This window comes from Micropterus salmoides, unplaced genomic scaffold (assembly GCF_014851395.1).
Source record: "Micropterus salmoides isolate LMB-PRFRI ecotype aquatic unplaced genomic scaffold, ASM1485139v1 Ms_hic_scaffold_3827, whole genome shotgun sequence".
In the NCBI taxonomy this organism is placed as follows: domain Eukaryota; kingdom Metazoa; phylum Chordata; class Actinopteri; order Centrarchiformes; family Centrarchidae; genus Micropterus; species Micropterus salmoides.
The window spans coordinates 2887-21342 of NW_024043181.1; the positions used below are offsets into that span (position 1 = coordinate 2887).

At 41.5% G+C, this 18456-nt stretch overlaps 1 protein-coding gene across 1 annotated transcript; it reads left to right on the forward strand.

Annotated features, from left to right (window-relative positions):
- Positions 1–751: 751 nt before the first annotated feature.
- Positions 752–18159, forward strand: LOC119884989 (cadherin-12-like; the record flags this gene model as incomplete). The annotated part of the gene is made up of 3 exons (XM_038695249.1): positions 752–888; positions 17110–17231; positions 17802–18159. Coding segments are annotated over 3 exons (472 nt in total), but the record flags the coding sequence as incomplete, so codon positions are not given.
- Between the last annotated feature and the right edge of the window lie 297 nt (positions 18160–18456).

An 18456-nucleotide genomic window follows, 5' to 3' on the forward strand; every position in this document is an offset into this window, starting at 1 on the left:
GTCATTTACCACATTAACAATGTCTAGACTGTATTTCTGATATCTCAATTGAAGAAAACAGTGCTTTTTTTTCAAAAATAGGGACATTTCTAAGTGACCCCAAACTTTTGAACAGTAGTGTATATGACAACATTTGCATTTATTTATAGCTAAATGTTTTTTAACATGAAAATGAATTAAACTAATGCTAATGCTAAACTAATAATTTTGATTAATGTTCAGTTTGGCAATAGCAAAAAGGATACCAGGGAAGACGAACAAATCTGAGGTGATAAATTTAATTTCTCTGAGACTTAAACATAAGACTAGTTCTTAAATTCTGAAGATCATTCAGGACGGCCTCTCAGAAAGATAATATCCACTGCAACACGTGGTGGCGGAGCAGGTTAGGCTATGTGTGGTCCTCAGGTGCCCATTATTATGAGATGCAAAATCTTTGGTGGAAAAGCTCCCCTAAGAATTATTCTTGGCAATCGGCAGGTGCCGTTCATGATGAATCGTGATCCGTAGGCTGGTGGCTGCAAAATTTTATATGCAGAGTGGGGGACGCAGGGATCAAACCACTGAAATTCTGATAAGTAAACAACTGTTCTACTCCTTAAGCCACAGACACCCAGGTACTGGGTTCTCCTCTGAAAAACCCTTTAACTCAATGCTGGAGTGAGCACATTTCTGAAATCTATATATGTCCTTTGAGGACCCAGCCCACCATGGTAACTTATTTCCCTATTATGTGCTCTTATCTTTGCAGGTATTCGTTGGAATGGCACGCAGAGTCTGACAGCTGTTTTGACATTGACACCGTTGAAGGAACCATTTCCACTAATGAATACCTGGACAGAGAGACAACTGTGCAGTACAATATTACTGTGGTTGCAACCAAAGTCAGTAAGTAATCCACACCAAAAGCATCCTGCATCCAAAACAAAGCATACACAGTCACTGTGTCTGTTATTGTATTTTGACCTTTTTAAAGTTATAATCCTAAAATCATACCCTATTTTTGATAGTGTTTAGCATTGTCTCACTAATAGAAAGAAGAAATAAACTAATTAATTGAGATGCTGTAATTACCTGTCTTTAAAGCAGTTTTTATTGTTAGTGGCAGGGTCTACCTTTCCTGCATGTTATTTAAATAGCCATGAATGCTAAATTCAATTTATCTATTTTATTTGTATAGCACCAATTCATCAGAAGTTGAGTTATCTCAATGCACTTTCCATCAAGAGCAGATCTATTCCGTACTCTTTGTAATATTATTTACAGAGACCCAACAGTTCCTACCATGAGCAAGCAATTGGTGCCAGGCAAGGAAAAACCACCTTTTAGGAGGTAGAAACCTTGAACAGAACCCTAGGCTCGAGGGAGGAAGTGAGAGAGAGAGATAGCAGCAGCCAACGCAATATGCACACAGAAATGCTAAAGAACAGTAAAGGTGGTATTGGTACAGACATCAATGAAAATAAAGATTGGTACTAATGATGACAACAATATTAATGATGATTAAAGCTGCAACAGTGTTGGACAAGCCCTCACACCGTGACACACGTCTTGAGCCTGACGCAGCCGTGGCGCAGGGGACAGATGTCGGTAGACCTATCACACATTTTGGACTGGTCATGAAGGAGTTAAACATCACTTCCTGTGTCCCCTAGGTGGCGCTAAACAATACCAGCTAATTATATGTTGTGTACCAGTACACAACCAGTAGTGTGGACCACGCTGCGAAAATGCCATTTAAATTAAATGATTTCTGTTAGAAATGGCTTACTTCCTGTTGCTATTAGGCGGCACTATGACATTAAGTGAATATTGGCATGTACATGTGTTCAGGGCAGGACTCTTATCAAGCATGTAAAGTCTGGTACATATCTAAGCATGTGCAATGAAGTTAAGCAATAAACTTCCTGTTTAATGGCGAATCATCAATATTGTAGGCCACATCACCGACATGCCCTTTGACAAAAACTCACATATAGCACAACCTTTTTGTCAGGATCGCTGGGTGTGCAAAGCAGGTGAGAGCCCAAATGCATGACATAGAGCGCGGAGATACAGGGTATTTAATCCAGGGCAAGACAAAACAGGCATGAACCAAACTCACAGGTACAGGGAAACTGGTACATCAAAAAACCCAGAACAGGTAATGCAGCAACTTGCAGAACAAACAACAACCGACTGAGCATACACGTGACAATGACCGGACAAAGACTGAGGGAAACAAGCAAGGGTACATACACAGGGTTAACGAGCTGGGAGGAGGTACACAGGTGAGGGACATGAGGCTAACGAGGCACACAGGCAGGCAGAGAGAGAGCATGGGAAAACAGAGAGACTTGTATGCAGAGTGATAACAGGGGGAACAGACATGACACAGGTTACTGAACACATAACAGATCAGAGGAATAAAAATAAACTAATAAAGACGCAAGCAGACAGATCACCAAGAACTACAACCAACAATGAAAACAGAATGAAGCTGGGATTAAAGAGAACACAGAGCAGGCAAGGGCAAAATAACACAGAAGTACACAGACCAAAAGTAAACACTAAGATATGAACTGAGACACAGAACTAGGAGCTAAGACACAGGGCTAACAGAACACAAGACCAGGAACCGAACCTCAAAACAGGAAACATGACAACAGACTAACAGAATGGAGTAGGGAACAGAGACGGAACCGACTGGGAAACAAAAGAATACAAAACATGGAACAGAACAGCAACTAAGGGAAATACCAAAACACAACAGACAAGATACAGATACTGGACAAAGGACAACAGACAGGGCCGAACCCAAAACTCAACAACTGTAAGACAGATACTGAACAGATCGAAATAACAAACACTGAAGTACATGGACCAGGAGTAAATACTAAGACATTAACACCGAACTGGGAACTAAGACATGGAGCCAAAACACAGACTAAATAACAAATACAGAAGGGACTACAAATAACAGGACTCATTGAGAACTAAATGAACAGAGCAGAACAGACACGCCCACTCATTGTCCATGCCTTAAGATTGCACAGCAATAATTTGTTGTCGATCGATTAATTCCCCTGGGTGGAGTTTGTTAAAGTACAGACCCTGTAAAAGCCGCAAATGGGCTGAAATTGCACATTCAGATCAAAATGGAGGACTTCCTGTTAGGTTTTGGGTATGACTTCAAAAGGTTTTTTTGTGCGTCTTGGGATGATACATGTACCACAGAAGTTTCATGCATCTAGGTGAGGGCTGCATCGTGTGAAGGGTCACTTCCTGCTGCCATTAAATTCCATCCTTTAGATGTGTTCAGGGCGTGACCCTTATCAAACATGAAATTTGGTACAGAGTGTGTACAAAGAATTGCAACAACTTCCTGTTTGATGGAAAAGCATCGAACTTCAACAAAAACAACAACAACATGGACTAGCCATTACACGAAAACTCAACAATCTTCACAACAGAGCATCTTCAATGTCTTAAAGCTCTTCTGAGACTGTTTAGAGGTGGGTGCGGCCAACCTGCTAGGAGTAGTACATAACAGCGTGAAATTTGACACTTCCTTTTTCTAGTGGGTGGCGCTATGACTTTGAGTGAATGTTGGCATATGGATGTGTTCAGTGTGGGACTGTTATCATACATGTACATTTTGGAACATACCTGAGCATGTACACTGAATTTATAACAATTTCCTGTTTTATGGTGAATCATCAATTTTTGATGCCATGCTACGCAGCCTACACAATATACACACAGAGGTACAGACAGTAAAGGTAATGTAAGCTATAGACTGAATGAGTAATTGTAAAGATATTTATACTAATGTTAAGAATAATCAAATGTTAATGATAATAATAAATATAATAATAACATTAAAGCTGCAAGCAGCGTTGGGCGGGCCCTCGCACTTATAAGCGCGTCCGCGTGTGAGCCGGCCGAGTTGCATATTCTGGAGCTCTGCCGGTGCGGCTGTGAATTTGCTACGCGGTTATGACGCCGCATGAAGGTGTTATATGTCACTTCCTGTGTCCCCTATGTGGAGCTACATAGCACTTGCCGCTATGAATATAAATCGGTGTTGGCGTGTAGATGTCTGCGGGGTGGGAGAGTTATCAAGCACGTAAAGTTTGTTTCAGATGTGAGCATGTACACTGAACAATAATGTACCCAAACAATAAAATAAATTCCTTTTATATTTCCCTGCCTTGTTGTTTATGTGTACATACAGAGGAAGAATGTGAGAACAGCACACATTTCATCGTTACTGTGTGCTGTACCGCAGTTCTGTGTCCATGCATGCAGCAAACTGAAAGCACCGTCTGTCGGAGCGTCTACGTGAAAAGAGAAGGAAGACATTGCTGGTAGTATTGTCTTCAGAGTTGTTAAACACCTCAGCGCACTGAAGGAAGCCATCTGACTGTGTGAGGGGCAAGATCGTTGATGTCTGCAGGCAGAGTAGGAGCTCTCCTGTCTGACTGGTCCACCAATAGCAGAGAAGATGACCCCTTGAGACACAGCCCCTCCTCATTTGCATAATGAGGCAGAAATGCATACAAAATTTAAAAAAGACAGGCAGAAATAAATACCATGGGTGAAAATAAATAAGGTAAATAAATACAAAGGAAGAATAAAACAGACAAAAATATTAAAACACACACATAAATAAATACATTAAAAAAATTTGTAATAAATAAAGTTGAATAAACAAATAAGGTAATTATAACAAAGGTGAATAGTAAAGGCACTAATTAAAATATATACATTTATGTCTCCTTGTATAATTTAATTACTACCTACATTTATTTATTTACTTTATTTTTTTGTGTATTTAATTGGATGCTTATTTATTTATTGAGCATTTATTTATTTCTGTATTTATTTCTGACTGTGTCAGGATCGGTCCTCCATAACGGGGTGGGAGAGTTATCAAGCACGTAAAGTTTGGTTCAGATGTGAGCATGTACACTGAAGTTACAACAACTTCCTGTGTCATGGCGAAGACTTGATCTCTGACGCCACGCCACGGACACACCCATTGACGAAAACTCGCAAATAGCACAACTTTTCATCTTCAATGCCTTTAGAAGGCACAGCACAAATTTGAAGTCGGTCGGACTAAATCCCTAGGAGGAGTTCGTTAAAGTACGAAGTGTGTAAATCATCCAAAATTTGACGTAAAATTCAAAATGGCCTACTTCCTGTTGATTTTAGGGCATCGCTCCAAGAGGCTTTTTTGTGCGTCTGGACAAGATACACGTACCACAGAAAATTCGTGCACGTAGGTAAAACGTGCGGCGGGGGCTGCTTCGTTAAAAGTCACTTCCTGTTGCCAGCAGGTGGCGCTATGACTGTCTGTGAATGTCAGCATGTACATGTGTTCAGGGCGGGACTCTCATCCTACATGTACAGTTTGGTCCAGATGTGAGCATGTACACTGAAGTTACGACAACTCCCGTGTCATGGCGAAGAGTTGATCTTTGACGCCACGCCACGGACACGCCCATTGACGAAAACTTGCAAATAGCACAACTTTTCATCTTCAATGCCTTTAGAAGGCACAGCACAAATTTGAGGTCGGTCGGACTAAATCCCTAGGAGGAGTTCGTTAAAGTACGAAGTGTGTAAATCATCCAAAATTTGACGTAAAATTCAAAATGGCCGACTTCCTGTTGGGTTTAGGCTATGGCTCCAAGAGACTTTTTTGTGCGTCTGGACAAGATACACGTACCACAGAAAATTCGTGCACGTAGGTAAAACGTGCGGCGGGGGCTGCTTCGTTAAAATTCACTTCCTGTTGCCAGCAGGTGGCGCTATGACTGTGGGTGAATGTCAGCATGTACATGTGTTCAGGGCGGGACTCTCATCCTACATGTACAGTTTGGTCCAGATGTGAGCATGTACACTGAAGTTACGACAACTTCCGTGTCATGGCGAAGAGCTGATCTTTGACGCCACGCCACGGACACGCCCATTGACGAAAACTTGCAAATAGCACAACTTTTCATCTTCAATGCCTTTAGAAGGCACAGCACAAATTTGAGGTCGGTCGGACTAAATCCCTAGGAGGAGTTCGTTAAAGTACGAAGTGTGTAAATCATCCAAAATTTGACGTAAAATTCAAAATGGCCGACTTCCTGTTGGGTTTAGGCTATGGCTCCAAGAGACTTTTTTGTGCGTCTGGACAAGATACACGTACCACAGAAAATTCGTGCACGTAGGTGAAACGTGCGGCGGGGGCTGCTTCGTTAAAGGTCACTTTCTGTTGCCAGCAGGTGGCGCTATGACTGTGGGTGAATGTCGGCATGTACATGTGTTCAGGGCGGGACTCTCATCCTACATGTACAGTTTGGTCCGGATGTGAGCATGTACACTGAAGTTACAACAACTTCCTGTTTCATTGCGAATCATCGACGCCACGGACACGCCCATTGACGAAAACGCGCAAATAGCACAACTTTTCATCGTCAATGCCTTTAGAAGGCACAGCAGAAATTTGAGGTCGATCCGACTAAATCCCTAGGAGGAGTTCGTTAAAGTACGAAGTATGTAAATCATCCAAAAATGGCCATAAAATTCAAAATGGCCGACTTCCTGTTGACTTTAGGCTATGGGTTCTTGAGGCTTTTTTGTGCGTCTTGATACGATACATGTCCCCAGAAAATTTCGTACATGTAGGTTGAACGTGAACGAGGGGCTAATCATTTCCAATTTTCTAGGTGGCGCTAGCGAGTCATTTTGCCACGCCCATGTGCGAAACTTGTAGAATACGAAATTTTTCACCGGTTCTGACATGTTTGCAAATTTTGGTGAGTTTTCGAGTATGTTTAGGCCATGTCATTTGGGCCTACTTTGCAGAAAAAAAAAAAATAATAATAATAATCCGAGCAATTTCAATAGGGACCTCGCACGGTCGTGCTCGGGCCCTAAATAATTGTAGCAGAGCATGTTGAGCAGGAACATGGGGCAGCAGGTGACTCGCAAACACAGATCCAGACTCCACAGCTCCAGAGCCAGAAACACCTGCAGGAAGTGACAGAAGGAGAGAGGAGAGGGACGAGAAAGCACAAGACTACGGGAAAGGGAAGAAGTCAAGTTAGTAACATGCATTAATAGGATGAGGTTTTCTACCAACGGCTCCCTTCTACGTAATAGCGAGCCAGACGGAGCCGGTGTTCCATATATGGTCATGTCAATGTATGTCATGTAAATCAGTCAGTCAGTCTCATATCTAAAGGGTCAATTCTCTTGGCAGGAACTAGAAATAGGCAACACACACAGCTCTTGATTATATTACAGTGAATTTATTCTCTAACTATGGTGATAAAAAGATGGTTGGATACAGGGAACATAAACATTTGCTGAACAATGAGCCTGGAGGTTCGACTGTGGGAAGCATTTGACTCATACGGCATGGAAGAACTAATGAAAGTAAACTAATGCTCTAGTTTAGGAGTTAAAATGGACATGTGATCACAGAACGTGTGTTAAGTCTTACTGCTTGTCGACAGCCTGCTTTTGGCCTGTTGCACGGGTCCCACGCTAGCTGCCCAATCCTGGCTTTTTGCTAGGGATTCTCCGGGGTTCTCCGTGTCTGATTGAAAACGCCTCCTCCGTCTGGCAATTCGGCTGTTTTCAGGTTTCCTTCGTTGTAGCTGGCGAGACCACGTGGCTTGGTCTGACCTCGGTGAAGTTGGCTCGACGAAAAAGGCTTAAAATGGAACTTGGTCGTTCCTGAATTAGTCCAGTGTAACTTAACGGACTGATAACTTTAACAAACAAAAGAAATAAAGAAAAATTAAAACAAACTGAAGGGCAGATCGATGTCGCGGCACTTCAGGTGTGTAGCTTCAGGCAAACAAAAGGGTCTGTCTGTTTCGCTGGCCGAGTCTGGGCGTTGCCCGGCGAGGCACGCCAAACACGTGCCGAAGCGTCCAGAGGGCAGAACAGAGTGTAAGAGAGCCAACAGCGAAGAGAAGCGAGCGCGTGAGGTCGCATGTCGCTCTTTTGTTGCCTGGGGCGTGGTTCCCCATGGGGCGTCTCAGGTTTCCCAAGGGACTGCCTTTCTAAACATAATGTCTAAAAGTAAAATGTATTTTCACGTATTATAATCAAATATTTTCCACAATCAAATCTCAATGGTTGAACGGTTGTACTGTTCTAGGTTAAGCATTTGGTAACAGGAAACAATTGTCACATTATTGGTCAGGATATTTATACATTTAACGGCATTTCCGACGAGGCATGTAATACTTATTTCGTCCACTTGGGGGAGCTCAGGTTACATGAGGAAAGCTTGGATTAAATCAAAGATCGTCTGGGAATATTGTTGATTCATCCTTAATTCAAGCTGGCGATTAAGAGTATAGTAAAACATTCCTTTGTCATCATCTCTAAAGAAATTTTGTAGGAAAGTATTATGAACAAGCACTGATTACATCAGATGAAGGGGTGTCTTGCTGAAAATAAAAACACTGCACAAGTAACTTCTTTTCAGCACTAATATCAACAACAGATAGCAACAACAGTTAACATAACTACTCAAATTTTAACAGTCAGGCCCCGCGTTATCAGCTTCAGAATCAAAAAGGTGCCAGTTTTATGGTCGGGACAGCACTTAGAGAAAGCAACTTTGACCCCCCCCCCCCCTTCTTCTCTGGGGAGGAGAGAGGAATTTAGGGTAGCTCCAAATTTATTCTATGTAAAATGCACAAATCCACACCGTTGTTCACTACACATGCAAAGCTGCCATACAGGAGTCACAGAATTACAATATATGACTGGAAAAGCAGTTTAATAGGTCTCCTTTAAGGACTAAAGTTGACAAGAGTACGGAACAGGTGCTCGGTACACTATAACAAATACAATTGGCGGCTGTGGCTCAGGAGGTAGAGCGGGTTGGCCATGGTGGCTGTGTATGAATGAGTGTGATTGTTAGTTTCCGTTTGAGCACTTAGGCTCAGTGTATGAATGTGTATGACTGGTGAATGCAGATGTAGTGTAAAAGCGCTTTGAGTGGTCTAAAAGACTAAAAAGGTGCTATACAAGTACGGAGCATTTACATTTACAGTTGGTTGCAGTGATTTCCAACTTGGGTGTGAAAGACTAAGAACAAGGCTTTCAAATGAGTTATAATTTAGTTTAGGTTTAGAGCTGATTAGTAGGGTAGAGTTGAAGATAGCTGCAACTTCACCTCCTCGGCCTGTGCCTTGAGGAATGTGAGTATTAATATGACTGGGAGGGGTGGATTCATTTAGGCTAACATATTCTCCATCACCCAGCCAGGTTTCAGTAAGACAAAATAAATCAATGCCATAATCTGATATTAGTTAATTTACTAGTACACCTTTAGAAGAGAGAGATCTGATGTTTAGTCCACATTTAATTATCCTATTCGTTTGCACTATTGCTCTTGTGATTTTAATTTTTATGAGGTTTTATGCACAGCTCCTCTTCTGTTTACCTTTGATTTAAATAATTTCAATGGTCGGGTGCAGACACCTTCGCTATGAGGTTTTTGCTAGGTAACTCCTGAATTGGAGGAGCAGAGAAGTGTGTTAGACTGTGACTCTGCCTCCCGGTCTCAACTCTGGGTTGTTGTGGATTTGGAATAAACCTGGCCAGATTTCTAGAAATGAGAGCTGCTCCATCTCAAATGTGATGAATGCCGTCTCTCCAAATAAGACTAGGTCTTCCCCAGAAAGTCTGCCAATGATCTACAAAGCTCACATCGTTTGCTGGACACCACCTCGACAACCAGAAGCGAAATGATGACATGCGGCTATACATGTCATCACTGGTCAGATTTGGCAGGGGTCCAGAGAAAATTACGGTGTCCAACATTGTTTTTGCAATGTACACCGTAATTCAACATTAATCTTAGTGACCCCCGATTAGCATAACCGGGAGTCATTACCGCCAACGTGAATAACAATCTTACTGTATTTACGTTTATCCTTAGCCAGCAGATTCAAATAAGACTCAATATCGCCCGCTCTGGCCCCAGGGATGCACTTAACTATGGCTGCTGGCTTCGCTAACTTCACGTTTCTTAAAATGGAGCTGCCAATAATCAGAGTTGGTTTCTCAGCAGGTGTGTCGCTGAGTGGCGAAAATCTGTGAAACGTGAACAGGTTGGTGGTGACCCGTGGGCTTTGAATTCTTACGACTATTCCTGCTTCGGACAGTCGCCCAGCCACCCTTTTCTGGCTGCTCAGGAGATCCGGGGGACGGCTACCAGAGGCTAACTCAGGCCGGTCCTCACCGACTACCAGGGGCTGGATAGCTAAGGAGTGCAGGACTTCAATTCAATTCAATTCAATTTTATTTATATAGCGCCAAATCACAACAACAGTTATCTCACAGTGCTTTTCATAAAAGAGCAGGTCTAGACCGTACTCTATGATGCTATTTACAGAAGCCCAACAGTTCCCACCAAGAGCAAGCACAAGCAGAGAGAGAGAGAGAGGGCAAGAGAGGAACAGAGAGAAAGAGAGAGAAAAAGAGAGGGATGGAAGGAGAAAGAGGGGAGGGAGGCAGCCTACACAATATACACACAGAGGTACAGACAGTAAAGGTGATGTTGCTATAGACTAAATGAAAAAAATGGTACAGATATTTATATTAGTGTTAATGATAACAATCGTAATGTTAATGATTATAATAACAATAACAACAATAGGACCAGCAACAATAGCTGTTGCAGCAGAGGGTGCCGAGCAGGAACACGGGGGCAGCAGGTGACCCGTAGCCACAGATCCAGACTCCACAGCTCCAGAGTCAGAAACACCTGCAGGAAGTGATAGGAGGAGAGAGGAGAGGGACGAGAAAGCACAAGACTACCGGAAAGGGGAGAAGTTGTGTTAGTAACATGCAATAATGGGATGAGCTTGCATACAGAGGGAGAGAAAGTAGAGGAGAGAGGAGCTCAGTGCATCATAGGAAATCCCCCAGCAGTCTAGGCCTATAGCAGCATAACTAAGGGATGGTTCAGGACTCACCTGAGCCAGCCCTAACTATAAGCTTTATCAAAGAGGAATGTCTTAAGCCTACTCTTAAATGTGGAGATGGTGTCTGCCTCCTGAACTCAAACTGGAACCTGGTTCCACAGGAGAGGAGCTTGATAGCTGAACGCACTGGCTCCTAGTCTACTTTTGGAGACTCTAGGAACCACAAGTAACCCTGCATTCTGGGAGCGCAGTGCTCTGGTGGGGTAGTAAGGTACAATGAGCTCTTTAAGATAAGATGGTGCCTGACCATTAAGAGCTTTGTAGGTAAGAAGAATGATTTTAAATTCTATTCTGGATTTTACTGGAAGCCAATGCAGAGAAGCTAAAACAGGAGAAATATGATCCCTTTTCCTGGTCAGGAAAAGAGATCATATTTCTCCTGTCTCCTGTCAAAACACGTGCTGCAGCATTCTGGATCAGCTGAAGAGTCTTAATGGACTTTTTTGAGCAGCCTGATAATAAGGAATTGCAGTAATCCAGTCTAGAAGTAACAAATGCATGGACTAGTTTTTCTGCATCATTTTTAGACAGTATGTTCCTGATTTTCGCAATATTACGTAGGTGAAAAAAGGCGGCCCTTGAAATTTGCTTAATGTGAGACTTAAACAACATGTCCTGATCAAAGATAACTCCAAGATTCCTCACAGTGGTGCTGGAGGCCAGGGCGATGCCATCAAGGGAAACTATATCTTTAGATAATGCGTCACGGAGGTGCTTAGGCCCCAGAACAATAACTTCAGTTTTATCTGAGTTTAACATTAGAAAATTACAGGTCATCCAGATTTTAACAACCTGAAGGCACATTTGAAGTTTAGCTAACTGATGAGTTTCATCTGGTTTGATCGATAGATATAACTGAGTATCATCTGCATAACAATGAAAGTTTATGGAATATTTCCTGATAATATTGCCTAGAGGAAGCATATATAAAGTGAAGAGGATTGGTCCGAGGACAGATCCTTGTGGAACTCCATGACTAACTTTTTGCATGCATGGAGGACTCATCGTTAACATGTACAAACTGAAATCGATCTGATAAATAGGACTTAAACCAGCTTAGAGCGGTTCCTTTTATGCCAATGAAATGTTCCAGTCTCTGCAATAGGATCTGATGGTCAATGCTATCAAATTGGCACTAAGATCTAATAAAACCAGTACAGAGACAAGTCCTTTGTCTGATGCAATAAGGAGGTCGTTAGTAATTTTCACCAGTGCTGTCTCTGTGCTATGATGAGCTCTAAATCCTGACTGAAAATCCTCAAATAAACTATTGCTCTGTAGAAAGTAGTTGCTAAACACAGCTGTTTAGCAACTGCTTTCTCCAGGACCTTAGAGAGAAATGGAAGGTTAGAAGTCTCTTGTGCAGTGTTTTTATTTTCAGCAAGACACTCCAATCCAAGCTTTCCTCATGTAACCTGAGCTCCCCCAAGTGGACGAAATAAGTATTACATACCATCGTCGGAAATGCCGTTAATGTATAAATATCCTGACCAGTAATGTGACAATTGTTTCCTGTTACCAAATGCCTAGAACAGTACAACCGTTCGACCATTGAGGTTCGATTGTGGAAAATATTTGATTATAATACGTGTAAATACATTTCTTTTTAGACATTAAGTTTAGAAAGGCAGTCCCTTGGGAAACCTGAGACGCCCCATGGGGAACCACGCCCCAGGCAACAAAAGAGCGACACGCGACCTCTCGACCTTCTCTTCGCTGTTGGCTCTCTTCCACTCTGCTCGGCCCTCTGGACGCTTCGGCACGTGTTTGGCGTGCCTCGCCAGGCAACGCCCAGACTCGGCCAGCGAAACAGGCCTTTTGTTCGCCTGAAGCTACACACCTGAAGTGCCGCGACATCGATCTGCCCTTCAGTTTGTTTTTATTTTTCTTTATTTCTTTTGTTTGTTAAAGTTATCAGTCCGTTAAGTTACACTGGACTAATTCAGGAACGACCAAGTTCCATTTTAAGCCTTTTTCGTCGAGCCAACTTCACCGAGGTCAGACCAAGCCACGTGGTCTCGCCAGCTACAACGAAGGAAACCTGAAAACAGCCGAATTGCCAGACGGAGGAGGCGTTTTCAATCAGACACGGAGAACCCCGAGAATCCCTAGCAAAAAGCCAGGATTGGGCTGCTAGCGTGGGACCAGCAACAGGCCAAAAGCAGGCTGTCGACAAGCAGTAAGACTTCACACGTTCTGTGATCACATGTCCATTTTAACTCCTAAATTATAGCATTAGTTTACTTTCATTAGCTCTTCTATGCCGTATGAGTCAAATGCTTCCCACAATCGAACCTCCAGGCTCATTGTTCAGCAAATGTTTATGTTCCCTGTATCCAACCATCGTCTTATCACATTAGTTAGAGAATAAATTCACTGTAATATAATCAAGAGCTGTGTGTGTTGCCTATTTCTAGTTCCTGCCAAGAGAATTGACCCTTTAGATATGAGACTGACTGACTGATTTAAGATAATTGAGCGATTATTAACTAACTGATCACTAGTAATAATTGTATAATTATTAAAACTACCTAGAGGTCCGGAGACTCTAGGATTATAACAACTCCGGTGGTGCCCTGAAATGAGGAAAATTTTGATTTTATGAATATTAATTCATAATTGGGTATCAATTCTCATAATCGCCCAAGTGTATCTTCTGCAGGTTATCAAGTGTAACACACAAAGTACACATTGACATTGCCCAAAACGTTTTTTTTGTTTTTTTTATCAAACAAAAAACCGAATTCAGCACAATGTCTTCTTTTCCTTTCTTCAAAACAAATTTATTACTCAATGTTTCCTTTCATTGGTGGGTGGGACTTCATCAACCCCTTGCAGTTATGTTATGTTTGTGCTTCAGGCTACTCTTCAAAATTAAGTGCCTACCAAAGAATTCCTCTTTGCCTTAAGACGATGCAATGTCTACACAAAAATATGCACTCAGTTTAAAGTTTATTATCAAAAACTAATTACATAATGCAATAAATCCCCCTTCATGATTAAGAGATTAACAGTTTAATAGAGGTTGGCGATTCAACTGTATGATCAGTTTGGAGCATGTAGTTTGTGGTGCTGTCAAACTGTAGCGAATAAAACAAAGATGTTTCTGTTATTTAGTCTAGCCTCACAGATTAAGGTTTATTTTAGTAAATGCTCTGGACAGTAAAGTGTGATTGATGGCATTGAACCAACAGCAAGCACATGAAAAGGATTTACAGAAAATGACCAGGAGGTGTTGCACTGCACCTCCCTCAGCTGTGATCACCTGGAGCCACAAACAGCTCCACTGAGTTAATTCTGCAGTGTTTAAAGATTCATCACACCTGATATGGTCTAGTTAGGCTTAGTTTTATGTCTTCATGCAAGACTGCCTACATTGGAACAAATCCCTGAGTAAGAGAAAGGGAAAAAAGGGGTTTTTCACATTTGTAACCATAGATTATCATTTAGCACAATTAGCCTCTATCCATCCACACCGTACCTGATGTGATTTTGAAAAATAGCCTTGATGGCAGATGCGAGCCAATAAGCCTAAATAACCATAAACCATAATCATATTTTATTATTAATTACTATTGCCCAGGTTTTATCAAATTTGCAAATAAAACAGCTGCTATGGAAACGCAATGAACATAAAGCCAAAAAAAGAATAAAATGTGATAAAATATGATCTCCACTGTGTCAAAACAGCAACCAGCTTTTGTTACTTTTAATGAAACAGCTCCAGGTAATGGCCTACTAACATATGTACACTCCTGTGACCTGTAGCAAGCAAATTAGTCTCCAGTCTGTGAGCGTATTATCATGATGGAAAGCCCAAATGCCATTGCGTCACAGTTCAAGTCATTTCATGGAGCCTCAGCGTCAGACACAGGACGTTACAGTACAACTCAGACGATCTGACCCTGGGGATGACCAGAACTGTGGCGCACTAGCATTTGGGTTCGCGCACTCTCAGAGCGCATACATGATCGTCGCTCTCCACCACCCCAACTCGCTCTATTTAGCTCTCTGTTGGCCCTATCTTACACCTTGCACAAAGCGGCTCACAGCGCAGCACAAGTGTCATTGCGAGTTTCCAACTGACACAGTTGTCATTTTCACGCCAAGTGCCCACGTTATTTAAACAGCAAATTATGCAAATTATGCACCCATGGGAGTGTTGATCTTAAAATGAGATGTGGTCACTCAGGCAAATTGTTGTTCAATGCTATTTTGAGGCAGCAGAAAGCGAGTGCACCATTGTCAAGTCAACGGCATAGTATTTCACTGTTTTTTCTTATTTTAGGGGCGCATTACTCCGATGGTAAGAGACGCTGTGTGGATTTACGCACAAGGCACAGCAACATAACTTAATATTAAAATTTCCTGACAAGCAACAGGATCGCTCAGGATCAAATGTTAATTCATGTTCTGTGTTCTTCTCCACATCCAAGAGCTCTCACACACAGTGTTTGGAGTAAAGCAGCATCCTCCTGATCCATCCTGAGCTCCTTCAGAGCGTCTAAATTATTTCAGAAGCCAAAAGTTGAATGCTCTGCCTTCTGGAGAGTTTCCTCTGTCTTGTCATGTCAAGTTTATACATTGTTTTTTTTGTGCTGCTTAAATGCCCCGTGTATATATTTGTTGTGACTTTATTGCGCACATGATGTTTAAAATGACCGACAGCAGCATCTCTAAGCATGAAAGGTTTAGTTTTTGAGGCCTGCTTTCTGACTGCTATGATAAATAAAATCCGTGATTGCAAGTAGTTCTACCTACTCGATGTAAAAATGTCAACACAGAGCAGAGTACTTGCTCTGGCCCTTGCTCTGTATGAAGAAAAGGCTGAAGCAGGTAGAGAGAGAGGACGGACTGGCCATATGTGGGTTTATAATTTTGTGGGTGAGGAAACATCTCGGCGAGTACCACCGTTTAGTCCAAGAGGACGAAGCCCCGTTCCAGGATAGTAACCGTTGCTACGTTGTGGTATTTGTCCCGCCCCTCCTGCACTGTGATTGGACAGCTGGGTAAAAAGTGACAGTGACGAGCGCAGCGTTTTTCCCAAAGTTGAACATTTTTCAACTCTCGGCGACCGGAAAAAAACGCTCAGCGTCCGGCGCGGAAAAGACGCTCAGCGCCTCGTCACGCTGCTGGCGTTTTTACCAGCTTGGAAAAACGTGGCGCTCCCATTGGAATTATTGAAAAAAGATGCTGGCGTCAGAAAAAAACGCTTTGGTGGACACGGGCCCTAAGAATGAAAATGAAACAACACAGGAAACCAATGAAACATCCCCCCAACCCCACCTGTCTATCCAAAAAAGATATTTGATGTCAAGTCTTATAAGTCTTAATCTGGTGGGGTTACCTACAAATTGTGTATATATACCCAAAACGGTCTGTTGACACTTTGAAAGTAATTTTCTACAGCTGGAGGAAAAACATGGTGTCACTGAGCCATGTTGAGTTTGTGGGAGATTTCCAGGATGGCCAGCAACATTAGGAAACTTTTCAAACTATTAGCATGACCATAAACAGTTAAAGGAAAAAGTATGTGAGCCCTTTGGAATTACCAGGATTTCTGCATAAATTGATCATAAAATGTGATCTGATCTTCAATTAAGTCACAACAATAAACACGGTCTGCTTAAACTAATACCACACAAACAATTATATATTTCATGTTGTAAACATTTTCATTTTTGGATTTAATTTCTGGTTGACCCTCCTTTGACAGCAATAACCTCAACCAATGGAATTAATTTTTCCCGCGATGATAGCAATCCTTCTAGGCCATGGGGCAGCGAAGCAGCCTTAAACCATGATTCCTCCTCCACCATACCTCACAGTTGGGATGAGGTTTTGAAGTTTTGAAGTCAAACAAACTAGTACCAATGAGATTTTGTCACCTTAGGTGGTACCAAATTCTGGCTTGACCCATTGACTATATTTAGTTACTTTATATATTTATTTATATTTATATTTATTATATGGAAATACTGTCTTGATGTCTCACAGTGTATACACTGTAGCCATCATTTCTAAGGCCACACTGATACACACTCACTGTCATTTTGTTGGATTAACACATTTGGCTGTGTCATAGTCATATACAACTTCATGTTGACCCTTACAGACAACCCTCTGCTGTCTATCAAAGTGTCAGTGACAGTCAACGTCCTGGATGTGAACGAGTTCCCTCCTGAGCTGACAGTTCTTTCAGATACCTTCGTCTGTGAAAACTCCAGAGTCGGACAGGTAAACTGAACTAGTTCTGCTTGAAATGATCTGTTGATTGCATATCAAGCCTAATTTCATTGTGTGGAACATTGTTACACACGTGTATTATTTAAATGGTAACAATTTATTATTTTGAATCTGATATAGCCATACACTCTCCTATAATCAAATACTTCAGAGAGTGCTGAATATAATTGAATTATATATTAACAAAACAACATTAGTTACTGTTTCAATTTCAGAAGTTTCAGCTGCCACACCACCAGACTGCAGAGCAGCTTTCCTCCCCAAGCTATCAGACTTTTAAGCTCAAATTCATCCCCAGCACTGCTCCAGTGATGATAGTTTATTTCTGTTTACCATTTTTATAATTGCTTCTGGAGTTCCAAAACTCAATTTCACTATATAAACTGTTACATTGTGACAAATGTACCTACCTACCATTTTCCTTCTCGACATTTGCCCTGCCAGCCAAGAGATTTGAACAAAGATTTAAACCACCAATCTTAAATTTAGAAGTCACAAACTTCTCTCTAGGGTTCTCTGATTCAGTGTGCTAGGCAGATTCTCTGTTTTTTCCATGACCAGGTGATCCAGATAGTCAGTGCTGTGGACAAAGACCTTCCTCCTGTCGGCCAGAGGTTCTTCTTCAAGTCCCCCAAAGAGCTTCGCAACAGAAACTTCACTGTTCGAGATTTTGGAAGTAAGCGATTGTGGTTATCAACAGTTGTATTGTATTATGACTACTATGTTTCATTAGCTAAATACTTTAAAATGGGTATAATTGATATATTTATATAACCCCAATTCCAAAAATGTTGGGATGCTGTGTAAAATTAGAATGCTGTGATTTGCAAAGGCTCTTTGACCTGTGTTTAATTGAATACAGTAAAAGGAAGATCTATTTAATGTTCAAACTGCAGTTTTGAAAGTTAAATTCTTTTCCTTTCTTGCTTGATGTAAGACTTCACTATTTTTTTATTATTATTATTTTTTCACTATTTTATAAAACTGCTGACAAATAAAGTCAGAGCAGAGAGATACAGGCAGAGAGAGAGGTGCTTTTGTGTCTGAAGTGAAAAGCAAGGAGAGCAGATTCCTGATGTTTGAAAGTAAACACTAAAATATGGTGGAGAATTAATTAGGATTAAAATAGTGAGATTAGAAATAAAATAATATAAATAGGGTAATAGGGTATTCTTTCAAATATTGTCAGTTAAAATATATTTTAAAATGGCCTAAT